Genomic DNA, 27801 nt, shown 5'->3' on the forward strand with positions numbered 1-27801 from the left:
GGCCACTATAGGAAAAGCAGCTCTGATTTTGGGGCAGAAGGACAGCGGCCTACCTGGTTTGAGAGAGGCAGGTGGCTGATTGTAATTCCGGGCGACGAAATTCCTTATGCCTTGAGCTGCTTTAAAGTGAAGCTTCGTGTAATCCATGGAGCCAGGTAAGGAGCAGGCTTGTGCTGGCCTTAGGAGGCAGGTGGACGAGGAGAAAACGACTTCTCCAGTTTGGGTTTGGTTTCTCACGACTTCTCCCGGGTTTCCCTGGGATTTGCCTTCCATGGGGACCTTAGGGGTAAAGGGCGAGTAATGCATAACCACAGCGTTTTTCTTCCTTCCTTTCACTTTACCAAAAAGCAATGGTTCCTTAACTTCATTGCTTTCAAGTGTTTAATAAGAGCTCCACTTTATTTCCCACTCCTCCTTCAATGAGCTTTGAGCGCCCCCCCCCCCATTGCAGCAAAAGCAAAGCCTCTTTTTAAGACATTTACAATGTTTTGTCCTCCAATTAAGTAGGTCATTAAAATCATGTTTTCAGACGTCCTGATAAGCAGGCCAGCAATGTTAAGAGTAGGAAAAGTTGTTTCAGGATAAATACTTTTTAAGTTCCTTGCTCAAGCCCAAACTTGCTTTCATTCAGCGCCCCCACCCCACCCATTTCACCTTTTCCACCCACCCGCCCTCATTCCAGCGTTTAGCGCATTTATAAATGCGTGGTTTGTATATGTTGGATCACAAGCAACGGGTTTTCAGACTTTTTTCCTTTTCTTTTTAACGTCCTCGATCTCAGCACGTTTATTTGGAAGCCGCTTCCACTGATTTCAGTGGAGCTTACTCCCGAGGAAGCGTGCTCAGCAGCTCCAAGGGCTCCCTCTCCTTATATAGCTCAAGAACCTTCGCATCGGGTCTATAAATACGATTCATTCCCCCCAAAGCGGCAGGTTTCTGGAGTTCTGAACTACGGTTCCCAGCATGCCTCCCTCCATGACAGCTTCTTTCTGATTGGCTGCCCCGTGTTCTAGTTGGAACTCTGCATGTGGCTGCCGCTGTGCTGGGAGGAAGGCAGCCTTTTGCTGGCTATGTATGCATGTATAAATGAAAAAAGGTAAGTGAGCTCTGCTGTGTGCTCCGTTTGCAATGGGGTGTCTTTGTTGTTGTTTGGCCCACTCCTTTTAATTATTGCCTCCCCCTCTACCCCCAGTTCTTTGTTCCTGACCCAGTTAATGGTGAGCGCTTCCCTAAAAGCAGCTGCTTTTCAAAAATGCATGTTTGATATTGGAATGTGTGTTTAGGAAGATTTAGCCAATCGAAAACTGGAAAAGCAAGACTTGGGGATGCACTGAGTATGATCCCGAAGGGATAAAGAAAATATGTTCAGGGAGGATTACTACACACTCGAGAGCTGTGAAAACACAAGTACTGTAGTGATTTCTACCTCCACCCGTTTTATGGAAACACCAGCTATTTCTGTTCCTTCTTGAGAAGCTTTGATGTAGTCGAGCAGAAAAGTGGAGGAGCCCTGATGTGCGAGATATATATATATATATATATATATATATATATATATATATAATTTTAATTACAATATTTCATTAGATGTTTCCCTTCAGGCAACGGATCCCCTCCAAAATCATTGCAGAGAGAAAGAAAGAAATGTTAGCGTTTGGTTTATTCCAAATCCCTTTTGAATTCTACTTGCATTGCTGCATTATTTTTAAAGTTTGTTTTGCATGGTGTGTGGGAAGCTTCCTTTTCATCCTCTCATCATAACATGGTGTTGGCACTTTGAAGGATGTTAAAAGCTTTGTAGCTTCTTGGTTAAAAGGTGTTTAGGGATTTAGGACTACACATTAGATGAATGACTTCTTAGCAGGCTTACTTCTCTATCTGTGTGGGGTGTTTGTTTTTTCAAAGAATAAAATAAAAACATTGTTTTGCTTGATTTCACTTCCAATTCTCACAACATTTCTGAGGATAGACTAGAGACAGAAAGCTTTTTTAGCACTAAAAGTTATGACACACCTACAAAAGCATCATGCCCAAACTTTACTCCCTTCCCACTCAGCTGTGTTTTTCAAAAGTATAAATTAAACAGCCTATGTTCAGGTGCACAATATAAAACAATGAAACTGACACTAAATTCTCCCTTTGCCTACTACGTACATTCATATTGCTGCTTTTAAGCAGTTGTTGTTGCTTTAAAGGTAGAACACCCAGTCAGTCAGGGAACTTACTGGAAGGAAATTCACGGAGGATAATTGAGCAGCTTCAGAATGGAAAGAATGAGGGGGTGTGAGTAAAAAAGATGAGTTCTCTTTATATCCAAAACAAACACATTAGATGCACCTAATATGGAAAACTTCTGAGATCCTGTTTTAAAACTCTGAACTCTTCTTTGTGGCAGTTAAGAATGAGGATTGTCTTAAGCTTGCTTGAGGTTATGACCACTTTGGAACATGGGTCATGGTATTTCAGTGTTCTTTCTATACTAAAAAAGTTTATTTTTAAAAAATACTTTTTAGGAAGTTCCCTGTGAATTCCAGGAAAGTGTAGTTAGGTTAAGAGCTTGAAGCCAATAGTTGTGTTCACTGACCATTCTCTTCCTGTAGGTATCTTCCGTTGCTCTTAAGTAGATATGTGTTTCTTTAGATACGTGTTTAGAAGGGTTATAGCCCACTATTTGATTAAATGAACCTCAAGGTGGCTTACAACATATTGTAATAACATGCACACAGGCACACACACACACCTCAACCAACCAACCCTGGGACTCCAGAGCTGAAAGCTTTTGACCAGGACACCAAGGTTTCACTTCATGCCTCTCAGGAAGAATGCCATGGCAAGGGGGAAACACCTTTTAACAACAACAAAAGAGGTGCTGGTACTTTGTATCCTTGAATATCCCCTGGGGGGGAAGCACTGATCCTATCCCCATCCACCAGCTAGAGAAGGAGCAGCTGCACACAGCTTGCTCCCCACTCAGGGCAAAAGGTTTTCCAGTGCTAATTTATTATTTGTGTGGAAAATGTTTAGGAAGAATGAATGGGTGCCAATTGCAAATACAGTATCGGGCAAACTTGACAGTTCCGAGGTTTTTAAGATACCGTAAGTGTGCTAAATCAGATTGTTCTCTGGGGCATCACAGTGCCCCCTCTCCCCATCACTCTAGCCAGCAAGACTCTGGACTGCAGGGAAGCGCAAACTGGCCCCATCCATTGACCAGGGGACTTAAGGCTGCTGGACTGTCTGGTTTTTAGGTGTATACATGGGATCACACCCAAAGATGAGAGCCAGAATGGTGTAGTGGTTAGAATCTCAGACCAGGACTTGGGAAAACACAAGTTCAAATCCCTACTCAGTCACAAACTCTAGGTGACCTTAGGCATGTCACCATCTGTCAATCCTAACACAACAGTCAGGGTTATTGTGAAGATGAGATGGAGGTGTTTGTGTGGAGAACCATGTGTGCCACCTTGGAACTCCTCGGAGGAAGCTGTGATATCTTGCCAGTTCCCTTGAGGATATAAAACCTATTAGTATATAAAGCCCTTAAGAAGTCAGGACCAGTTTACCTACGCGATCATAGAATCACAGAATTGGAAGGGGATCATAAGAGTCATCTAGTCCAGCCCTCTACAGTGCAGGAATCTTTTTCCTAACCACCTTGCCCCACATGTGTCCACTTGACTGTGCCAGTTGACGGAATTGGCGCTGCTTACAGGTGCTGCATAATACCCATTCCACATTTGTGAGAACTTGATCATTTTAGTTTGGTAGCACTTACACTTAGGAACCCCCTTCCTATTGAGATCGAGCAGGTGCGTTCACCGTACTCTTTTTGGCACCTGCTTAAACGCTAATGTTTAGACAAGCCTGCCCAGATGCTGAGAAAGCCGAGGTAATTTTAATCTCTTTTAATATGTTCACTTTTGTATGTTTTAAAGTACTGTTGTAATTTTGGTTTTCTTGTTTTATCATTTCGTAAACTGCCTTGAAGGTTGTTTTCCCCCTCATTCAAGTGGTGTATACATTTTATGAAATAAAAATAAATCTGTGCTTCAAGATGCTGGCAAAATGAATTTCTCAGACAGAAGTAGACTTGGGGTCTTCTCCCATTTCATCAGTATATGCATATCCATATAATTCTGTGTTCCTTGTCTCCCATTTTCTAAATTCATAGTCCTTTCCGTTCCTCAGCCTTTTGAACCCTCTTTTCCATATTACTCTGTTAAAAAGAAACCCAAAAAACCCAGTGCTTACTTCTCTAAATTTAACATAGTACAGCCAGAATTGACCCTGGGATTGCTCTCAAGAACAAATCACAACTGTTGGTGCACGGGAGCAAGGGGAAATGTGGTGTGTGTTTATATGTGCCTGTGTGTGTGTGTCAGGAGGTGAGCAGTTTGGGCAAAGGGAGAGTTACCTACCTGCTTATTTATAAAGCTGGTTGAGAGATTTCTTAGGGTGGCTCCTGCTAATCAAAACAAATAACAAGAAGCAGACACTGAAAAAAATACAGTCATATCTCAACTTACGAATATTGTGGGTTGCGCATTTTCGGGCTGCGGACCGCACCGAACCCGGAAGCCCCAGAACAGGTTACTTCTGGGTTTCGGCACATGCGCAGAAGTGCAAAATGACACCATGCACGTGCGCAGACACGGTGCTTCAGGCTGCGAATGCTGCGGGTTGCGAACGTGCCTCCCATACGGATCACGTGTGTAATCTGAGGTATGACCGCACATTGATAACCAGCAGGAAAGCAGTTTGAAAAAGAAAAAAAAAACCTTTTAAAACTCCAAGCAGCATCAAATTTACTAAGGCAAAAAGGCTTGGGCAAATTAAAAACCATTTTTAACCCTGCACCTTAAACCAGTGTTAAATTTGGTGCCCAGTAGGGAGCTCTGGGCAGAACATTCCAGAGTTTGGGTGTTACCATGGTAAAGATCTGGTTACCTCTAATGGTGAGATTACCTGTAAGAAGGACCTCTGATGAATGATCCTAACAAACCGACAGTCCCCTGCAGGAGCAGGCAGCACTTTCAAAGCTTTGGAATCGCCACCAAGAAACCTCTGCTTTCCAATTCACACACCCGCCATAACAGGCTGCGCTTCAATAAAGTCGCAAGTGGCATTTAAACAGGTGTCGGTCATGCTAAGCCATGTTTTGAACAAGCTAAAAATGTTACCTTTCCCTAAGCTGCAGCTACATAAATCTGCAAAACTATACAGAAGGGCTGGCCAGGATTCTTGCTAATTTGGGGCCCTATGTCCAGTAATGTGTTTGAGCGTACAGAGAGCTGGGTAGAACCTCATCTAGAGTCTCATGCATCCTGTAAATACAAGCATATCCTGACCAGCTGTGGTGAGTTGGGTGGGTGGCAAATAACATCTCGTAAGTACCCAAAGCACTGTCTGACATGGCTGTTTAGGCATGCTTATGTTACAGAGTGTGACCTTGGTCAGTCAGGAGTGACCTGCTTCCCCGGCGGGACACCTCACTACTTCTTAGCTCAGGGCTCATTCTTAACATGTAATTTTGATGCAATAAATGAATAAGAGAAAAGAAACATTTGATGTTAAACCAGGGGTCTGCAACCTTTAAGACAAAAAGAGCCACTTGGACCCGTTTCCGAAGGGAAAAAAACTGGGAGCCGCAAAACCGGGAAGGTGACGTCGGGACGTTGCGTGACTAACGCACGCACCGCCCCCATGCGACGTCACAGCCAGTACAGCGCCCGCCACAGTGGGGAGTCTCGGGGCGCACAATGCGCCTCCTCCCCTCGCTAGTATCTGCCCCGGAACCACGGCAAAGGTGTAAAAGAGCCACATGCGGCTCCGGAGCCGCGGGTTGCAGACCCCTGTGTTAAACCATATGAGGAATGTGTATACAGTCATGGCTAACGGCCCATAGGGATGCCTGGACATGACTGGATTTCAAATCTTGTGGCAGGGAGGCAAATCTGTACCGAGGGACAATTACCCCGTACCTCTTTATAAACTAACAATTCATAATTGCCTTTTTTATTATTTTGCATCTGGCCATGGCTGGCTGGCTGGATGGGAGTACTAATGGAATTCTGCACTGCCTTCATGAGGGAAAAGTAATCATTTGGTTTTATTTCATGCCCACAACAGCAAACGTTTGGTTATATCCTTAAATGAGAGATCTATCCAAATAAACTGGTTTGGGATTAGACGTCTCTCCTGAGTTGCATAAACATATGCAAATCTTAAATACCTGGGGCTTCATGCCTACTTTGAAAATACAGATGTAGAGAACCATGAAAAATGGTATCTTGAGTTTTCTCACTTCTATGAAACCTATTCTGTTCACAACGGTGGTAGTAGTAGTAGTAGTAGTAGTAGTAGTAGTAGTAGTAATATGTTTTGTTTTGGTCACAGCAAATATTTTTAAATGTTGTTTTCAAGATAAATCCGTCCCCACCTCTCTCTCCAAAGAGACTTAAAGGCAATCAAGAAACAGAACAAATAATCCTTAAGAAAAACCCAACATACACTCACATTAGTAGGTTAACAATATCCCTAACTAATCGTTCTGCCTTTGTTTACCTATAAAATCAGCGACTCAAAACAAACTCGCAGGTTTGAATTTCTCTCTCTGCTTTTTCAGTCAGGTTAGCATTACTTGACCTCCCCACTTGCCAGAAAAAAAGTTTCCTTTTGCCTGTTTGTTTGTTTTTTTACATCACAGGAGTGGAGTAGCTATTTCTTCTTTCCTCAGCTGCCTTCTCTTGCCTTTTGCTGACCTTCCACCTAGAAAGGCTAGAAACCCAGCTGCAAAAGTTGCAAATCAGCCTTGCTTTGCTACAGCTCTGAGCAAGCTAGAAGGTCCCCCTTACCCTGACTTCTCCAGGCTTGCTAAAATGGCGGGAAAAGTGTCTTGTTTCTGCAGAGCCACCAAGAAGCAGTCCATGTACACGCTTCTCCCTCACCTTAGAACTAATTGCCCCGATACCATCATGAGGACAAATCATCATGAAAGTTCAATGAAAAAAGACATTTGAAGGAGCCCTGAGTGAATACAGTGGTACCTCAGGTTAAGTACATAATTTGTTTCGCAGGTCCGTTCTTAACCTGAAACTGTTCTTAACCTGAGGTACCACTTTAGCTAATGGGGCCTCCCGCTGCCGCCGCGCTGCTGGAGCCCGATTTCTGTTCTTATCCTGAAGCAAAGTTCTTAACCTGAAGCACTATTTCTGGGTTAGCGGAGTGTGTAACCTGAAGCGTATGTAACCTGAAGCATATGTAACCCGAGGTACCACTGTAAAGGATAGCAATTTCTGGCAAGGCAGCCAGTGTTGAAGGAATTGATTCCCTGATGAAATTGCCCCAGCTTCACTTCCCCCTCAGATGAGCCCCTCACTACTGCTGCCTTGAGGCAAAGAAGAAGTCAGCTGTGAATCTCCATTTTTGTGTCTGTTTCAACTTAGTGTCCTTCCCTACCAGCCGTCTCCTCCTCTGGCACGGCCACAAAGAGGAACTGGAAGTGATTGCTTATATTTTTCATTAACCACCGCTTACTGTTCTGTCTGAACCCAAGAAACTGTGGGTTAACCTTAAGTATTGTTAATGTAAACATACCGAATTCAAACCAATTTTTTTAAAAAAGAAGTAAAAGGCAGTTATACCAGAGCCCATAAATGAAGTCAGTTCTTAAGTCCACCCCCTGCTTTTTAAAAATTTAGCAAGGATGGTGTTCAATGGCATGAAAGGTCTTCTAGCTTGCAATCATTGCTACCAAAATCATTTCAGCAGGCATAGGCAGAGAGAACATCTTTAAAAAGTCAGCTATAGCCCTGAAGACAGTTGCTGCAGCTTGTGTGTGTATTTCTTTTCCACAAATGTTGACATGGATAGAAATATACACATGGATAAATTAAAATTACCTCACTAACTGGAGCCCAAGAGAAATAACTTAATTGATATTCTATTCATTGCTGATTAAAAAAAAATAATTGCCCTAGAACTCCGGGAGATCCCAAAGAGTGTTTATGGAAAAGGTATTGGTCCCGATTCAGTTGTACGCAATAACATCACTGTGTGGAGGTGAGATGAATATTCCCATGCAAACCCAGCCAATTTCGTGGGGCCCGGATGAGTATCGCCATACTGATAGGGATGTATATTGTCATATGTGTTGCTGTGAGAAACCTACGGTATTTTTCCATGTATAAGACTAGGTTTCCCCCCTAAAAAATAATGTCAAAAATTAGGGGGGCGTCTTATACACAGATATATCTCCCCCCCATTTTCTTAAATCTGAGTCCCCAAAAATAGGGGGCGTCTTATACATGGGGGCGTCTTAGAGATGGAAAAATGCGGTACTTTTCTCACAAGAGTTACCCAGCTGGGTTGAGGCAATTGAAATTGGACTCAGTACACTATATTGATGCTTCACTTGTTGCATAAAGAACTCTATGATGTTTGGGAGTCGGGTTATTTGTGCTTCACCTGTAGAATGAAAAAAAATACAGAGGATACTGATGTTACACTTTTTTTAATGTGAGGGTGGCAAGTAACTTGACTGGTGTTGGGGAGAAGAAATAGTGTAGCTGAGTATCATTTTTACTCTAGCAATTTGATAGATTGTATCGCACATTTCATTCCTCTCTGCACAACAAATGATATTGTTTGTATTTCCACATTATTTATTACTGCAATAATATTCCACCTTCCCCCCCCCCACGCCCAGGAGCTCAAGGTGGTGTACGTGATTCTTCCCCTCATTTAATCCCAACAACTCTGAGGTACATTAGGCTGAGAGGCATCAACTGGCGCAAGATCACCCAATGAGCCAAATGGGAATTTGAAGTCTGGTCTCCCAGGTCCTATTCCGAGGCTCTAACCACTATACCGTATTGGGTCTTTGTAGATGGGGAACTGTGTCTGAGAGGAAACGTCTTACCCAAAGGCTGCCAAGTGCCCTTCTGAGCAAGGGGACCTAAAGTCTTCGTGCACAGTCCACGGCCAGAGGAACACACTTCATGCCAATTGACAATATGGCTATCTCATTTGTTGAAGCTCCAAACAGAATTTAACCAAGTTTTCTTTTAGAGATAATGTAATTTGAAGACTCATGGGTGGGTGATACTTCCCCACCACTTTTATCTTATTTTATCTGATTTTTTTTTCAAGGGAAAAATCAAGGTTTGATCTCCTCGGTTGAGGTACTCTTTAGCTATAGCTTCCAAGTCAGTGTAGCTTTCTTCTTTCTCATCTTTATTAATCTAGCTCCTGACATAAAAGACACTCCCGGCCTCCCCATGCTGTCCATTGACATGGAGAACAAGGAAAATGGATCTCTCGACACAGAAAAGTAAGTGGTTTCCTTGGGACAGTCATTTTGAGAACAGTCAGTGCCATTTTTTCGAGAAAAGAGGTGCCGGAATTCACCACAAACACCTTCCTTGTTCTCTTAAGAGTGGCAATGGTGCCCATCTGAGAGGTGCCAGAACCCACGTGAAAGGTGCTCTAGTTAGAGAAAACATCCATCAATATAGCATCCCTGTTTTGTCGGGATTGAGGTCAGTGTATTGGCCCCTCATCTAGTCTGTCAGTAATCTCCAGGCACTTGATTCAGTATTTCTACCCACCACCAGCTGAACTGGATGAAAATGAGAAGTATAGTTTGGTGAAATCTGTTCAACTGACAGCATCTCATGCCAAATTACCTGGATGACCTCATTAGGTGGCTTCATGTAGATGTTTAGATAGCATGGGGTAGGAAATATGACCCCTGCAGAAATGCATAGCCCCACAGCTGTGGGACTGCAGGAATCAACTCTCCTGGCAGGAGCAGAGCCACCTCAATCAGGTGTCTGAAAGGACACCATGTTTGTGGTTATTGAAAGTCACAGAGGAGAATTAATAGGGTCACACACACAGTTTCTCAGTTCATGAACCTGGTCCAAAATTGCGCCTAGCAACCCAGTTGGCATTAAAATGCCAGTATTTGCCCTCTGTGGTTTGTGTGTTGTGTTGTTTATCCATATCTTACTAGCAAAGCACATGCCATAGTGATTGTTCTTTCCTTTGATGTCTTAAATGCTTCAATGCAATAGTGTTGTTATTTTAAGGCCTTCTGTGGTACAGATCAACAGTAACTCATAGTGTTAACTGTGGAAGACACGGAATATATCAAGAGGATGGTGGGAATTCATTTATTCCTCTTCTCTTCTCCATCCTCCTTGGTTTGAGAAGCCATTGGAGGATGAAATTTTGAATAAGGAATTGGCTCCTTTGAGTGCATTTGGAACTGCCCGCCGGTAGGTGGCACTGTAGCAACAGTCTCAGGGTGGAAGTCCCATCTGCAGCTTCATGAGCAGATTCCTGAAAGGGACATCAGATTGCATCTTGTAATCCTTGTTGATAGTTTATCCAGATGCCACTTCTGTTGGTAAATGAGAAGTTTCTTTTGCATCGTGGACCTAGAACCAATAGGTTCATGCTAGACAGAGACAAAATATTTTTGTCCTACAGTAAACAGTTGAGAGTTCGTCAACAAGGATACAGTAGATGGTATTCCTTTGCTGACTCCCCACAACCTGCTGATATCAAGACCACTGAGCTGTAGTTCAGTGGTGGAGTCCATACCTTGAAATAATCCAATCGTTTGCACTTGCTGCTAAAGGGTTTAAATATAATATTTCGTAAGTGTTCTAATGTTCTTTGAAAGTGGCAGCTGAAGCTTTTCACAATCTCTGGCATAGCCAGGAGGAGGAGTTTGCAAGCAGCTTACTGGATAGCCATGCTGCACACACACTCCCAACAGAATTACACTGGCTACTAATTAGCTGTCAAACCAGGTTTTTTGGATCTGACCTATAAAACCCTGAAAAGCTTAGGAGCAGGTTACTTGAAAAAGCACCTCTCCTTTACTGCTCTGCTCACCCATTGTAATTAGCTGAGGAGGCTGCCCTAGTGGTGCTGCATTTTGGGGCCTTCTCTGTGGTGGCACCCTCTCAGTCGAAACATCTCCACCTTGAGCTCAGATAGGTGCCAACATTATTAGTATTTCAGCACCTGTTGAAGACATACTTACATACCGAGACTTTGGCCAGTGCTCAGTTCCAGAATTCAACGTCAACGTTTTGCTTTCTCTTGATCATTGCTGCCTTATGTCCTCTATTGTTGTAGAGGCTGTTGATATTTTAACGGTTTTTTCTTTTGTATTTTGCACTGCTTTTTGCTGCCATATGAAAGGTGGTATAAAAATGCTTAGTTCAATTAAACACTGTTTGAGGTTGCATCCAAAGTTAATCTTAACTATGGTTTGTGAAAGAAGCTGGCTCCCTAAACCGCAACTTGCGAAGTTGCTTTGTATCAAACCAACTATAGTTACGATTAACAGTTTGTGAGGTCCAGGTGCCTGGATAGGCTGTGGTTAATCAAAAACAGAAGACAAACTTCCAAACTCTTTACAGCCACATCGGAGAAACAAGGGGGGTGCATACACACATTGGGGGAGCTGGTCTTATTCCTATCTGAACACACCTTGAAGTGAAGGCCCAAGACAGGTGTTGATCATCATGTGAGCTGCGCACAGGTGGTCTGAAGCGAGCTACCACCATTCCTGTGGAGCCTCCTTTTATTGAGACAAACATGCAAGCTAGGCAAATACATTTTGGGCTGTGACCTTTACACATCTTCCGTCCCGCGATCGTGGGGTGATACAAAACTATTTTGGCACCTGTTCCACAGCGTCATTTTCCCCTTGCACAGTGTATGATGTAGGAGACAAAAGGTCTCGGGGGAAAACTTACAGACAGGACACCACTGACTTCTGAGACCGCAAAAGGTCAGACATAGGTGGAACGATGTACCAGACAGCTGTGGCTTGTCTGGGGGGGGGAGGGTTTCCCTGCACCCCAAGGTCACACGTGCAGGCAGACTGTGGCTGCCTGCTGGCGGGGAAGTGTGCTCCCTCCGGGCCCCACTCCCCGCTCCGCGATATCCCTACACACCTCGTATTTGCACATCAACATGATTTCTATTTGCTGGACTAATTTTTTTAGATATTAGTTTATAATATGATAGCATAGGTAGAAATTACATGTTGCATAATTTAAGCATCCATCAACCTTGAGGAAGGGGAACCTGTGGCCCTCCATATGTTCTTGGACTACAACTCCCATAATCCTTGACCACTGGCCATGCTCTGTGGGGCTGAAGGGAATTGTAGTTCAACAGCTCAGCTGGTTAGAGCATAGTGCTGAAATAATGCCAGGGTTGCCGGTTCAATCCCCGTATGGGACAGCTGCATTGCAGGGGGTTGGACAAGACGATCCTCAAGGTCCCTTCCAACTCTACAATCCTTTGATTTTACGATTGGGACCCACCCCTTAAGGTTGATAAATGCATAACATAATGTATGGGCATAACCTTTGTTGGCTGTGATCCTGATGCTTAGGGTGCCAGTTTAGATGCACATATTTTTCTGTCTCAGCTCTCTAGGCATTATGTTGATGAAGCTATATTGTAATACCTAAGTACATATCTACATAGATGAAAAGGGTGGGGGGAAGCCACTTACTTCATGTAGTTACCACAAGATGGTGAAAGAGCATGTTCTCATTCCACCACGTTGTTTTGTAGGCTCCAGTCTTGGCAAGCATCTTCCATTAATTTTTAACTCCTGCTTGGAGATAACCAATGCAATCTGCTAATATGCAATAAGTATCCATGTATTACAATTCTAAACACCCTCTTATAAATCCCTTTCAATTAGTAGCCTTGTATCAGGTTCACAGCAGAGGAAATCAAAACCAGACCAGCTTAGATTAAATCCTTTGCCCTTCGGCTCTTATGATTAGGAGTTGGATGCTAATGGAGTCATTTCTTTATTTTTATTTTTAAAAAAGAAACCATGGGGAAGCATAATTAGCTAGTGCAGAAACTGAGTTTTAGATGTCTACATGTGATGTATGTCTTCCTCTATTAAGTATTTGTCACTTTGCGGCAGTGATTACAAGTAGGATTTTAAACTGTTTTCGGTCCATGGTGGGGCGGATTGGGCTGTTGTTGTTTGAACACTGCATTCACATCACAGCTTATTCCATTTCCCTTTCCCCCCCTTTGTTAAGCTCTGCATTATATTTGAGCTTTCACACGACATAGAAGCCACTTCTAGAACTAGATGCCAAGTTCAGTGCTCATCTATGTGTTATTTGCTTCTGGGGGGGGGGGAATCCATGTGGAATCAACTGCTAAACTTGTGCTATACAGTGGTACCTTGGGTTACGTACGCTTCAGGTTACATACGCTTTAGGTTACAGACTCCGCTAACCCAGAAATAGTACCTCGGGTTAAGAACTTTGCTTCAGGATGAGAACAGAAATCGTGCTCCGGCGGCAGTGGGAGGCCCCATTATCTAAAGTGGTGCTTCAGGTTAAGAACAGTTTCAGGTTAAGAACAGACCTCCAGAATGAATTAAGTACCGGTACTTAACCCAAGGTACCACTGTATTCCACTGTAGTTCCGGAAGTGGCTTTTTACATCCTGTGAAAGCTGAAATATAATGTGAAAATTGAATAAATTGTCATGTGAATGCAGCCTAAGCAAGACTATTTACTGCTGCAACATGATGGCAATAGAAGAGATGGAAGGAGAAGAAACTAGCAGGGTTCCCCCCACCTAATGATTGCAGCTCTAACCAGCAGAACAGCAGCATTGCATAAAGTTAATGTACTTGAACTGCCCCTTGCCAGGGTTTTGCTGAGGTGGCTTTTGCTGCTTCTGAAGCAACGAATCCCACCAGTGATTGCAAACCTATTCAACAGAACAGGCATAAAGCCCTGAGGAGATGTCAGCAGTTCAGGGTTCCCTTCTCAATCCCATGGCTGGTGCAAAGATTGGACTGTGGCTTTCAACTGTGCTAGAGCAGAGGTTTTCAACCTTTTTGAGTCCACAGCTCCCATGACCAACTGCATTCTTTCTGCGGCACCCCTGTGGGGCTCAGGAGCCCAGTTATGCCACCCCCTTGCCTGCATAGCTGGCAGCTTCTCACCCTTTTTCGAACACCCTCCTTTGTGGAGTGTTCCCTCAGCCTCCTCTCCTCTCCCCTCTCCTTGGGAGTCCTGCGGGCAGCCGCTGCTGCCACCCCTGGTCTCTGACCTGCCCCAAAGAGAGGTGCCTCCTCACACTGCCCCCCAGGGGCCTGGAAAGAGGATGCCCCCAGTCTGAATGGCCAAACGGAGACTGGCTGAAGGGGAATGTGAGGCCAGCACCTTACTCATCTTGGGTGGCAGCAGCGGGCACTGCATGGATAGGCTCCCCTTCAGCACTGGGCACTCAACTCCCAAGCAGACATTGCACAACAAGCACAAGAAAGGCCAGCGTGGTGTCTGCCTGCCTGGCCTCACACTTGTCTGTCCATTCCCAACAGCAAGGGCTGGTAGACTGGCCTGCTGGGCTCCCTTGCCCACTTGCTTGCTTGCTTGCTTGCTTACTCCAAGGCTGCCTCAGCTCCTGGCAGCCAGCAGCCCTGGCCAGCCCCAGAGGCACCATTCACTTGCAGAGCTTGTAGCAGGGCTGCTACAAGAAACAGCTGTGCAAACCTTTGTGAGGCAGAGATGTGAGAGGGCGTCAGAGGGAAGGGAGGGAAGGAAAGAGGGACAGAGGCCAATGTTGGCCCGTGGCATCCCTGACCATCATTCAAGGCACCCCAGGGTACCGCAGCACATTGGTTGAAAACCACTGAGCTGGAACAAAGTCCCTCTCTTGGGCGTAATGGTTGTGGGCTGCTGCTGCTGCTGTTTTTCCAGGCAGTTTTGACTGGGTAGTTTGATCTCTCTCTGGGCTGATTCTCGGCTTTGTGAGCACTCTCACAGCTACCACAAGTATAGCATATACTGGGGGTGTGAACAACGTGTGTGTGTGTGTCCCCAAGTGTCCAATTTGCTGCATGTGTGAAAAGTTTCCAGTCTCCCTCAAGCCTCGCCTTCTTTGGTTTGCTTTATTTTATTTAAATGCCTCTGCAAACCATTTAATGGTTTAGAAAATCCCCCTAAGTGCTGCACAACATAAAAACAATAAATAATTCCATTAAAACAAAAAAATGCAGCATAAAACCAGTAAAACGGCCGTATAAAAACAGGATATTTTATGAAAAAACCTTTATAAACTGCCCTGCATCCACATAAGCATGAATGTGTGGGCCAGTTTAGCACGTCAGGAAATTGATATTTAGCTTGCCCGTTCCGTCTACAGGGACCAGTTCGGTATTGATAGTCTACTGTATTTAATGTGCAACCAGCCCATAGGATATGGAGCATGGAATGGTGCAGCCATCAACCCCATGATTATGGTAGGCTGGCATCTATTTAGGATTGCAGCTGCTCCATGGGGTTGACACATTTCTGCTTTCATGGGTGTGCAGTGCGCTTTTGAGCTCTTCCCCCCAGGTCCCTGTAGCAGGAAAAGAAGATACTGTACAGCTTGCCAGTTTATGGTTCCGGTTCTGTTTGTTTCCTGTTGCATGCCATTCCCAGTGCAAAATGACAAGGCTGAGGATGGGTAACTCAGCAGACCAGCCTTATTGCATTCCTGTAGCAGCTGGCTCATGTACATAAAGGACTGCATTTCAGATATAAGCATATACACAACAGCGGAATCAACAGGTTTGTGTAGTAATCTTAGTTACGCTTTTCCAAATTGCACTAAACATGCTACACTTGCGTAGCCAGAACCTCCAGAACTCTGTCATGTCCTTCTGTTCATCTAGGTCAAGGGAGCAGGCTGGCAATATTGCCTTTCCTTAACAGTGCCTGCGACTGAGGTCATGTACGCCAAGTGTTTTAAATACTGAAAAGTACTATAGAAATGCTAATGTACTATTACTTCATGGAGAGCCAGTGAGGCGTAGTGATTAGAGCATGGGTAGGCAAACTAAGGCCCGGGGACCGAATCCAGCCCAATCACCTTCTAAATCCGGCCAGCGTGTTTTTACATGAGTAGAATGTGCCCTTTTATTTTAAATGCATCTCTGGGTTATTTGTGGGGCCTGCCTGGTGTTTTTACATGAGTAAAATGTGTGCTTTTATTTAAAATGCATCTCTGGGTTATTTGTGGGGCATAGGAATTAATTCATTTATTTTTTTTCAAAATATAGTCCGGCCCCCCACAAGGTCTGAGCGACAGTGGACCGGCCCCCGATTGAAAAAGTTTGCTGACCCCTGGATTAGAGTCTTGCCTTAAAAGAATCAAATGGGTTTCTAGTCCTTATGACTGTGACAATACTTGAAAGGGTGTGGTGAATCTCGGAGGCCAAAGGAATGATGGATTAAGATTTCCAAGAAGCAGGAGCTTATTGATCCACACATCTCTGTAGTGAAGCAGATTAAACTATGCAGAATAATAAACATTGTACAACAAAGCATGCAAATTAACTCACACACAAATATTTGGTTGGGTATATAATTCAGCTTTTTCAGGTGCACAGTTTGGGTTAGCTTGGCATAAAACATCTGTCTTAAAAAAAAGAAACAAAAAATACCACTGTAAGCGACACTGTTTCTGCTATTGCAAGAACCATGCACAGAAAATGGCTATTTTCATCATGAGGTTATGCAGGAAATGCCTTAGCTAAGCCCCTGGAGCCGCTTACTTGGGAAAAACACTAAGAAGCCTCATATTTTGCCCAGCTGATATTCTCCCTAGAACCTCAGGATGGCTCCTGGATAATGTAAACAAGCCCAAGGTTGATGCATGTTCAGGGACACCTGCCCCAAGATAAGATCCCACATACACAAGCTTGTTTATTGTTTATTTAAACAATTATATAATTCATTATACAGCTTTAGGTGCCAGGCAAAAACGTTCATTTTTAGCTAGGCCCTTGGTTGATTTGATTGACATCCTATGCCCTTTTAACAGGTGGGGTTTTGGGGGGAGGCGGTTATTGGGTTGTTGTTTTTATTTTGGTTATGTATTTTGTGGTTTTATATATTGATTTTATTCTGTGAACCGCCCTGCGATCTCCAGGTATAGGACGGTATATAAATTCAATAAATAAGAAATTATTATTATTATTATTATTATTATTATTATTATTATTATTATTATTATTTATATACCACTTCACTACAATGAGTCTAAGTGGTTTAACAAAGATACTGTGTGTGTGTGTGTGTGTGTGTGTGTGTGTCATTTAAAACTATAACATCAGGCATCAATTGAAATAGCTGCTGGAATTTTTTTTTAAAAAAGTCTTCATTAGGTGCTGGAAGTTCAACGGGATGAAAGCGCCTGTCTGACCTGAACTGGAATAGAGTTCCACAAATTCCACAAGCTTTTAACTGTTATTATTAAGCAGTCTTGAAAGAAGACCAAGCTGCAGGTGCAGCTACATAGCAAGAACGAATCTTCACAGGAAATCTGACATGTCTCGCATACGACTTCTGAATGCAGTTTACACGTGCTGGGTGTGGCAGCTCTGTAGTGGGAAACCTGCGGCCCATGTGGTCCTGGGCCTAATTTCATGCAGCCCAAATTACATGTGGCTTGCAAAGATGGGTTAGCATAGCAGGCATGGCCAAATTTGGCCCTCCAGCTGTTTTGGGACTACAACCCCCATCATCCCTAGCTAACAGGACCAGTAGTTAGGGATGATGGGAATGGTAGTCCCAAAACAGCTAGAGGGCCAAGTTTGGCCATGCCTGGCATAGAGGGAAGAAGAGGTGGGGTGGGGGGTGGCAGCACTGAGAAAGAAGAAGCTATGCAGGTCCTGCAAGCTGCTCACTTTCCATTCCGGCTCCACCTACTGTCAACAGCAGGCCTAGGCAAACTTGGCCCTCCAGATGTTTTGGGACTACAGCTCCCATCATCCCCAGCTAACAGGACCAGCGGTCAGGGATGATGGGAGTTGCAGTCCCAAAACATCTGGAGGGCCGAGTTTGCCTGTGCCTGGTCAACAGTGTGTTTGCTTTTGTTTGTGGAGGGGCAACAGTTGATTCTTTCGAAAGGATCTCCTTCGCAAAGAGAAATACTCTCTACCTCACTTGTAAAGTAAGCCCAGCTGACTTTGGGTCTTTGGTGGAAAATGCCATGACTTTGGGCCTTGGAAGCACAAGAAAGAAATCAGTTTGTTGGTTTAACCCAAGAAGAGCGCAGGCTTAAAATCAGACCGGGTCTCTTGACTCAGCAAGGTATTTGTGAGGGTTAGAACGCAGGTGAGCTTGCCTTTCCTTCCTTATGGTGAGTTTCCCTTCTCTCTTAGGGAGCAATAAGTTACTCAGCACCTGGTACATGTAAACCAACAGTGCGATGCACAAATATTAACATTTGCTTGCATTTTTTAAAATTTCGTAGCTTGGTAGAGAATGGAAGACCACCTGATCCTGCTGACTGGGCGGTTACAGATGTGGTGAATTATTTCAGAACAGTGGGCTTTGAAGAACAGGCTCATGCTTTTCAAGAGCAGGTAAATCTGTTTGGACAATCCACCTTGTAACTGTTTGCCTATGCGCCTGGGGACACTCCTAAGAAGCAGTGTAGGCAGTTGTCACAGAAGGATTACTTAGTTGAATTCTTTGCTTCTGTTCTAGAAGACCAACATGGCATAGTTGGAGGGGAGGGGCGTGTTTGTATGATTACGCCTGTAAGGCTATGCACACTGTTTCTAAGAGTAAGCCCCAGTAAACTTAGCTGGACTTAACTTCTGAGCAGGCATGTCTAGGATTGCTTATTGGCAAAACTGCCTGGCTCTACCACATTTGTGAACTTGGGCATAACGCTTAAGGCTGCAATTCCGCCCAATTTAACAGTCTCAAACTTGCTGGCAGATCAAAACACAGCTCCCAATCTGATTACTCATTTTGCAATGCAGTTTAGGTGCGCAAAAGTATTGGGTGCAGAAAAATATGTGTTTTACCGTCTGGATGCTCTTAAAATGCATGGGAAAGCATGGGAAAATGTGTATTTTGAGGGAAATGCATACAATATAAATGCAAATATTTTGGGCGTTCTTTTTTTAGAAGAAAAAAATCACACCAAACGGGATGGAATGGAGTGCCAACAAAAATGAAATGGATGCATTTACAGTATAATCCAAACCCAAGATCCACCCAGATATTACTAAGCGAGTTAGTAATAGGTGGGTTGTGAGCTGTCCCAGCTGAGCTGGTCTAGTTCCCTCCTTCTGGTTCAGCCAGGGATATGCTAGCATAAGTCCCTCGTCCTGGCTGAGGTGAAGCTGTGCTGGCTTAGCCAGGGCTCAGGTAGCAAATCTTTCACTGGTGTACCTCCCCAAGGATGACTGTGTTTCAGTTCGTGTACTGTTTTGTCAAGCAAGCACAAATTACGTAGACTTGCCTTTAAATGTGAGCTGATTCACATTATTATTATTATTATTATTATTATTATTATTATTATTACTATTACTATTTATTATTTTCATTTATTTTGTGCAGTCCTTGCATTTGCCAAATCCAACCCATGTGTGACTTCTGGTTTGTGGAAGAAACCGAGCAAGCTTCATTTGCTGCACTGCTGCCTTGTTAGCAGTTCAACCTCCGCACATCCTTTTCGTCTTCACTCTCAGTTGTAGTATGGATTTGGAGTCGTGCATGTGTTTGTTTCTGTGTGGAAGAAAACGATGGGCGGCTGGATTTCTCCAGCACCCAGGTGTGGGTAGGTGAGAGTGCTGAGCCTTTTATCCGAACTGGAGATTTAGAAAGGAATGGAGATCTTCTCGTAGGCAGGAGACTAGCCTTTCCCAGCCAAACTGACCCCCAGCCAAACTGGCGGGGCTGATGTGAATTGTGGTTGTTCAAAAACAAGTGGAGGATACCTGGTTAGGGGAAGCTGCGTCAAGACAACCACTCTCCTCCCTCCTGTTCGCTGGCCCAAAAGGAGATTGCTTCAAGCTGTAGCTGGGGACATCAGAAAGCCTCGCTAACTCTATCCCCTATCCTCAGTATCTAAAAAAAGAGAGGGGAAGGGGTGTTGATTTGAAATCACATCCTCCGACCCCTGATGCTGGATGGATGAGGATGTTGTTACCTGAAATGTGTTCTGCCCGTGCTCAGCAGTGCACTTGGAATCTCCTGGGGCTTAAGTCCTGGTACTCCAAAATTGTTTGGGGCCGACCTAAACCCTGCTGCCAGCATGATGGCTGGTGTCGATCCACAGACCTGCTTTCAGACTGACTCTGTGATACAGCTAACATTAAGTAATAACTTGAGGCGGGCACTGCTGATAGGTTTTGTGTAACCGCAGTACTACAGTTGTAAGTTGGTTAATTGCCTTGTTTGGATTAGCTGCCGTGGCCAGGTGATGAAAACCCTGCTTACCCAGCAGGGTTTATTTACTCATCCGGACGTCTTATGTAAGGCATCTTCCAGGTTCTCCTGCCAAGGAAGCTTGGCTGGGAAGGCACAGCAGGACCAGCAATTAGACTGGCATCAACTGCTAGCCTTGAAATCGCAGAGACCCTGGAGGGAGCTAGTGCTTGATTGGTGGTGTGTGCAGTTCCTTGAGAGAGCACTGCCTTGGCATGGGAGGATGTTCTGGCAGCAGCGATGATGAAGGTGACCTGAGGATGCCACAGTGACGAGGCCAGAGAGAGCGTTGGGGCCCATCCCTGTTTAGATCCATGTCCTCTGCCCTGAAGCCCATTAACTTCCTCTGGGCCAAATGTGCACAGCTACCTAGAGGGAGAGGGGGCAAGCAATGGGAAAGGCAGTGCTTTGCCTCCTTGCTGCTTGCATGTTCCAAGAGGACAGGGGGAACGGGCAATTGGAGCACAGGAAGGAGCAGGAGCCCAAGAGGCGAGGGGGTTGGGGGCGGGAGGGCCCTAGCAGAATTCTGAGCTTTGGCAAGGTGCCCAGAAATTCCTCCCTCTGGTGCAGAGGTGGGGAAAATATGGCATCTTCAGGAATTTCTGGTAGGAAGGCAGCTTTTAGCAATCCAGAACTCCCAGTTGAGGTTGCCAGCCTGTAACAGCAGCCTTACAAAGACAAAACGTAACCCACACCGTTCCAGCCACACACCCTTTGCTGATTCTCTCCGGGCATACCTGTACTCCGGCCTTTTCCTTCAAGGGCCCTTCATTCATTACCGCAACGGTGTAGGAGTCATTTTTCTACAGCTTCATCTTACTTTGCTGTAGTAATATTTTTACAAGACTGGCACAAACATGGCTAGGTTGACTGTGTTGGCTCATTCCGCCCAGTTGCTTCCCTCCCTTTCCGGCTGGGCACTAATTAGATGGGAAGGTCTGTTCTTTTATTACATTTATTTGCTGACCTTTTGTTTACCAATCGCTTTGCCTTATTGCCATCACTGCAACCTAGCAACCCTGCTGAGTCAGTCAATGAACTTTCTGGATCCTCGTGACCTCGCTGGCAAGGAGGTCAAACATAGGGAAATCAGCTGCAAGACTATACAGGAGGTTGAGGCAGGAGAGCAATTTCCCATGATCCTTAGCTTTAGCCAAACTTACCCTTGCTTCACTCCTGAAAATGAAATGGAGGTGAAAACCTCGTAACCAGGGGTTTGAACCTGGGTCTCCCTACTCTTAGTCCTACAAAACTTAGTCCTACAAAACTTTGCAGCTGTTCAGTTAGCCAGTCACTTTAATGGTTACTTGCATTTTCAGTTGTCTTCACCCCACCGCCCTGATATTTTTATGATACAGCTGTGCAAAAATATTCTTAATAAGTAAACAAAACTGAAGCAACACAGCACAGTTTAATAGAGAATTAAGTTCAAAACGGCAAAATATCAACAAGGTTTTTTTTGAAAGGCTAGAGGGGATATATGCAACACCAAGAGCAAAAGCAATGAGCGTGGCTATCAAGGAACACTTGGTGATAAATAATGATTTTTAACATCTGTCTGAAGGAGTAAACAGAAATCGGCTTCTCCCACAATGCTCGTGGGGTGTGAAGTCTTCTCCCTATATATGGCTGGTTTGCAAGCAGTGTATAGTCACCACAGCCGTAGAAAAACCGTGGGTGGAAGATTGCACCTTCCACTAGTAGTTGGTGAACAGATTCGGTGGGAGTGGAATCCATGTTGCTAAAGGGAGGTCCTGTAGGGAGGAGAATAAAGAGGAACGCAATTCAGGATGCTTGTTTATTGTGGATGAGTGTAAGCACTTCTAACCCTGAGTTGTCCACTTAATCTCAAGATGCTGTTGGGATTCTGAATATGCAGGCAAGAAAAGTTCCCTGTTAATAACCAAAGTGAAAATCAGCAAACCAGAAGATGTCAAAACTTTACTAATCAGGAGCAGAAGCCAGCCAGATACAAATGCAGAAGCTATTCATACTTGAAACGATCCTTTCAGATACCATCTGCTCTGCATGCTTCTAAAAACACCCCAACAACCTCAAAGGAAATTATACAGTTTTAATTTTCATTATCTGAAGATAGTTCTTTCATTTAAATTATCCCAACAAGTTGCTAGCATGCTGTGTCTACAGCTTTGCTATTATGTCTGCCTATGAAAAACATATATCTTGGCAATGCAGCTGGCTAGTGGGTATATGAGTAAATGCAGATCTTTTCATATCTTGTACTTTAGCAGAAAGTATAATCCCCCTGGCAACTTTCCAAAATCAAAGTGCCTTACATCTGTGCTCATCCTTATCTTCTTATTCTCTGATGTCATCGAATTCTGAAGGGCGAGCATCCCACCCTCATAGCCAATGAAATTGCCGTATGCAAATGAAAATGGCTCAAACCTAGCAGTTGGCTGATGTCATAGCGATGTCACAATTTCTCCCTGACAGTGGACTGTTTGAACCATTTTGAAATCAGTCGTTGGATGTTGAAACAGCTTTCCCCCTGCCCCCAACCTGTTTGTCAGTGCCCCAGATATTGCTGTTAAAACCCTAAGCAACGGTGGTGCACACAAAGACATGTAGTGCCTCATGTTATTTCAGGCCTGCCTTCTTTTGGAAAATGTACTAATAACCTTTCAACTGTGAGACTGACCAGGTGCCAGGACGTAATCGGGATATTGTTCAGATATTTGCCAGGAACAGAGGAAGCAGATATTTATGCTTAAGACCGTTGGAAGAAGATGGTGAATTATTACGAGGTTCTGGGAGTGCAAAAAACCGCGTCTGCGGATAACATTAAGAAAGCCTACCGGCAGTTGGCCTTAAAAGTGCACCCAGATAAAAACCCAGGGAACAGGGAAGCAGCAGAAAAGAAATTCATAGAGCTCTCTAAAGCGTACGAGGTCTTGTCTGATACTAAAAAGAGGGATGCCTATGACCGATCCCGCAAAGGAGACGGACGTGAGAGAGGGTGGCATGAAAGAGGCAGAGGTACATGCAGACATGGTGGGTCTGGAGACAAGGAGAGAGACAAAGGGCATCTCGACGCCAAACAGAGTTTCCACAGATCCCCCCTGGATGTGCGCAAGGGGGTGGACACCTTTTCCCTGAATATCTTTGATGACCTGCTTGACGACATTTCTGGCGACCAGCGAGGCCACCACGGAAGAAGAAGAACCAGAAGCGACAGCAGCTTCTCCGTCTCTATCAGTGGGGTGTCCCCCATTGCAGGAACCGGCTTCACTTCCTTTGGCTCTGAGATCACCGGCAGCTGTTCCTGCACTGCTCTCCACAGTGGCAGGAAAGGAAGGTTCAAGTCTATCATTACCACCAGCAAGGTTGTGGACGGCAAAAAGGTTGTAACCAAGAGAATTGTGGTGGACGGCAAGGAACGCGTTGAAGTTGAGGAGCAGCCCATCTGTTACTGAAGGGCTCCCGGCTGTCAATTGGTAAGGGGCAGCTGCTACGCTTGGGTACTGAGCCTATTAGGAACTTGTGCTGTGTTTCGCATTGTGCAATGGGCTGGTGGAAATGCTTTGTGGTGCTTGGCGGTTCAGGCAAACCTTTGGGCGGGCAATAGCTTATTAGAAAAGCTTCCCCCAGACTCATCATGAGCTTTATTTAGGCATGCGTGAGGAGACTTCAGCCCACAAGTCACACTTGGCCTGCAAAGCTCTTTTTCTCTAGCCATGTACATTGGCCCCGCTCATGACATCATATGAACCCCAGCGGTTTCAGAAGTACCAAAAATAAAATAAAATGCAGGGTTGGGGGATCCCTACTACGCAATGAGAACTGAACGTTCTCAGTGGCAATAGAATGCTGACTGACTGTTGACCAGGGAACTGAAAACTGGGGAGGGAGGAGGAAGTGGAATGGAGTTGGCTGGAATCCTGAACGGTACTACCCGGGCTGCAACATTTTGTTGTAGATCCCATTTGTATATAGAGTGGTACCTCGCGTTAAGAACTTAATTCGTTCTGGAGGTCTGTTCTTAACCTGAAACTGTTCTTAACCTGAAGCACCACTTTAGCTAATGGGGCCTCCTGCTGCTGCTGTGCCGCCGCTGCACGATTTCTGTTCTCATCCTGAAGCAAAGTTCTTAAGCCAAGGTAATATTTCTGGGTTAGCAGAGCCTGTAACCTAAGCATATGTAACCCGAGGTACCACTGTGTTTAAATGCAGTCTGGACACTCAGCCTCACAGTAATGCATGTCTACAGCCCCTTTTTGCTGAATGCAATCTGAGGCCTGAGAATCTCACCCAATGAAAGCTCAGGTGTCCAGGTAGAGAAGTGAAGGTGTCTATATAGTGCAATGGTGCCCACCTGAGAGGTGCTGGAACTGCGCTCCGGCATGCTCTGGCTGAGAAAAACAACAAAGCACTAAGGATTATTAATGATGTCTCCTGGTGAATACGCCACTTGGTTCCCTAAGTCTGCATCCTTTTGTTTTTGTGAGATCAAACACAGGCACCTGCACGAGATCAGGCATATGATGTTGACTCAGCATCATAAAGAGGCACATCACTCTGTTGTGTCGCTTCTGCCCAAACCAAAAGGGTATGTATGAGGATTAGCTTATGCTAAAAGTTGAAAGTTGTGTGCTGCTTGTGGACTAGCCAGCAGGGTCAGAAGGGAGAGAAACATTGCAGGTGTCTGTCCACTAAGTGCTGGGAAGATGAAGTGCTTGCTTCCCAGCTCAAAAGTGGTACCTCATATTATGTTATTGGTACAGTCAGCATTTTTCCCTGAATAAGTATTTGGGCAGCAGCTTCTGTGGCAGTAAGTTGTTAAAGGATCTTATTCAGCCTGCATTCTCTGCAGAAACAAATTGTGAATACCTATTCTTCTGCCCACCTAGCAGTTCGAAAGCACCCCTAAGTGCAAGTAGATAAATAGGTACCGCTTTATAGCGGGAAGGTAAACGGCGTTTCCGTGTGCTGCGCTGGTGTTGGCTTGCCAGAGCAGCTTCGTCACGCTGGCCACGTGACCCGGAAGTGTCTCCGGACAGCGCTGGCCCCCGGCCTCTTAAGCGAGATGGGCGCACAACCCTAGAGTCAGACACGACTGGCCCGTACGGGCAGGGGTACCTTTACCTTTACCTTATTCTTCCTAGAATGTTTTTGCATCTCCAGTCAACAAGCATTGATTGAATGGACCCAGAGATCTTTCATTCTCATTGAGTGGCAGCGTTTGTGACCTCTATAGCTAAAAGCCATACATATTTATAATTGAAAAGGGTTCTGCGTATAGAATTTTTGTGGGTTATTGTAATTACAAATGTGGACATGCTTGTGGCTTTACTAATACTGGTTACATCTTCATTTTGTTTGTAATGGCCTGAGAGCTTGAACAATAAATTTTATTCAATCACAAGAATCTGACCGCAGCAGAACAGGCAGGGGCGGGATCCTAATTGGCATGTTAGACTCATAAAATACTGAATTCATAGATGCAAGTTTAGCTTGTCAACATCATTTTTGCCATGTGTGATTTATGCAAGCATAGTCTATTAAAGTTAATTGAAAATATAGTCAGGTATGTGTCATTAGTTACATTTTGAATGCTAAACTCTTATCAAGATTAAGTTTTATTTTAATATTAGCTGATGCCACACTTTCAGTTGCAGGGGTTGGGGATTGGGAACAAATAACAGCACGGCCTTTTAATTAGCAGGCCAATATAAGATGTAAATCACAAGTATAAGGAATCTCAGATTGGTACAAATTGGCCAGTCAGTATACAGTGGTGCCCCGCAAGACGAATGCCTCGCAAGACGAAAAACTCGCTAGACGAAAGGGTTTTTCGGTTTTGCGTTGCTTCGCTAGATGAATTTCCCTATGGGCTTGCTTCGCAAGACAAAAACGTCTTGCGCTTTTTTCTTAAAGCCGCTTGAAGAGGCGCAGTTGCGACGGACCGTGCTTCGCAAGACGAAAAACATCGCAAGACGAAAAGACTCGCGGAACGAATTCTTTTCGTCTTGCGAGGCACCACCGTACTGCCACTCCACACAGAATCCTGTGGTGTGCCTTCCTCAAACAAGCTATACACACAGCTTTTTGGTGCAACAGCTTTTGGTGTGACAGTACTCACTGGTATCCAGTACCCTCACTGTTTTTTGACTGCCCACGGCAGCCATTTTGTGCTTGCACAGAGACCACACTTTCACCAAGATATGAGTATTGCAACCTCATTTTTTTAAAAAAGCACTTATATATGGTTCTTGCTCATAACACTGCCCCTATACTTATATACTATACAGGCTCACCAGGGGTAAGTGTTGTAAGTTAAGACATCGTGGCAGTTTGAGGTTTGAGGCAGGTAAGAAAACTACCCGATCCAATAACTGCCCTTAACGGTCACGTGTTTGGCTGCTTTCTGACAGCTGCTGTACCATAAGAGTAAATTTGGGTCAATCCAGGTTTCCTGTATGTGGCATCACCTGCTCCCAGTTCACTAGAGCTGCTTCTACACCAACTGGAGGTGCACAAGAGACAAGAATTTTTTTTTATTAAAAAAGCTACCAGAAAGGAGCTTTCAGGAAATGGGCATATAAGAATGGGGGGGGGGTGAGGACTTTGGGGGAGTTGTGTGGAATGTGAGGGAGAATGGTGGTTGGAGACCAGTGGAAGGTTTTGTGTTTTCTTGGAGTTCCCATCCACTAAGGCAGACTATACCAAAAGAAAGAAGCTGGCAGGTGAAAGACCAGAAGCTACTGTTAAACATGAATTGCCCACTCACAGGAAGCTCTTCCTTTATTTGATTTCTCCCTTACTTTACACTTTCTGGTCCTCTCTGAGAACCACCAGACCCATGATGGTTCCTCAGTGTGACGTAAGCCCAGGAATGACCTGGACGTATTTGGACAGGAAGTGGAACTGTTTCTCAGGGACCACACTCATTCTCACATAATTCCTCTGGCTGGCATGGAACCTTAGTCTTGGTTTAGACCTAGCCCAGGCTTCCTCAAACTCGTCCCTCCAGGTGTTTTTGGCCTGCAACTCCAATGATCCGTAGCTAGCAGGACCACTGGTCAGGGATGATGGGAATTGTAGTCTCAAAACATCTAGAGGGCCGAGTTTGAGGAAGCCTGACCTAGCCTGTTCAGAGGAAAGGGAAGTAGCATTTTCTGGATCTGAAGACCATGCTGGCCCCTTTGGCCACAGTACAGACCAGGGCACCTGGTGATGACTCTGCAAGCTGTTCCAGTTCCTGGGTTCATTACTTTCTTGAGGTTTTTGACACCCTCTTGCTTTCATAAATTGTCTGACATATTTATTGATTTCCACCCTTAGGAAATTGATGGGAAATCTTTACTGTTGATGACGAGGAATGATGTGCTAACTGGACTTTCATTAAAACTGGGACCTGCACTGAAGATCTATGAATATCACGTAAAGCCTCTACAGACACAGCATCTCAAGAACACTTCCCTATAGTGGACTGTCAGATGGGGGACCATGTTGTGTCTCTGGTATTCAGAATAAATAAGCAACTTTG

General features: G+C 44.7%; 1 protein-coding gene across 11 annotated transcripts; it reads left to right on the forward strand.

Moving 5' to 3' along the window:
* SAMD13 (sterile alpha motif domain containing 13) lies at window positions 1-27801 on the forward strand. 11 transcript variants are annotated; one of them, XM_081193900.1, is made up of 5 exons: window positions 1-155; window positions 2196-2283; window positions 9247-9331; window positions 18322-18433; window positions 27597-27801. In XM_081193900.1, the coding sequence occupies exons 2-5, from the start codon at window positions 2265-2267 to the stop codon at window positions 27738-27740; spliced, it is 360 nt and encodes a 119-aa protein (XP_081050026.1). In that variant the 5' UTR covers window positions 1-155; window positions 2196-2264; the 3' UTR covers window positions 27741-27801. The 11 variants fall into 11 exon arrangements, with proteins under 11 accessions (XP_081050026.1, XP_081050027.1, XP_081050028.1 ...); XM_081193901.1 differs by lacking the exon at window positions 2196-2283 and having other exon boundaries at window positions 2-155; XM_081193902.1 differs by lacking the exons at window positions 1-155; window positions 2196-2283 and adding an exon at window positions 981-1096.

Source organism: Podarcis bocagei, assembly GCF_964188305.1.
Source record: "Podarcis bocagei genome assembly, chromosome: 5".
Classification (NCBI taxonomy): Eukaryota; Metazoa; Chordata; class Lepidosauria; order Squamata; family Lacertidae; genus Podarcis; species Podarcis bocagei.

Bases quoted from the DNA above. Each gene is read 5' to 3' on its own strand.
- SAMD13 (XM_081193897.1), top strand. From the start codon at position 23,042: ATGGTGAATTATTACGAGGTTCTGGGAGTGCAAAAAACCGCGTCTGCG.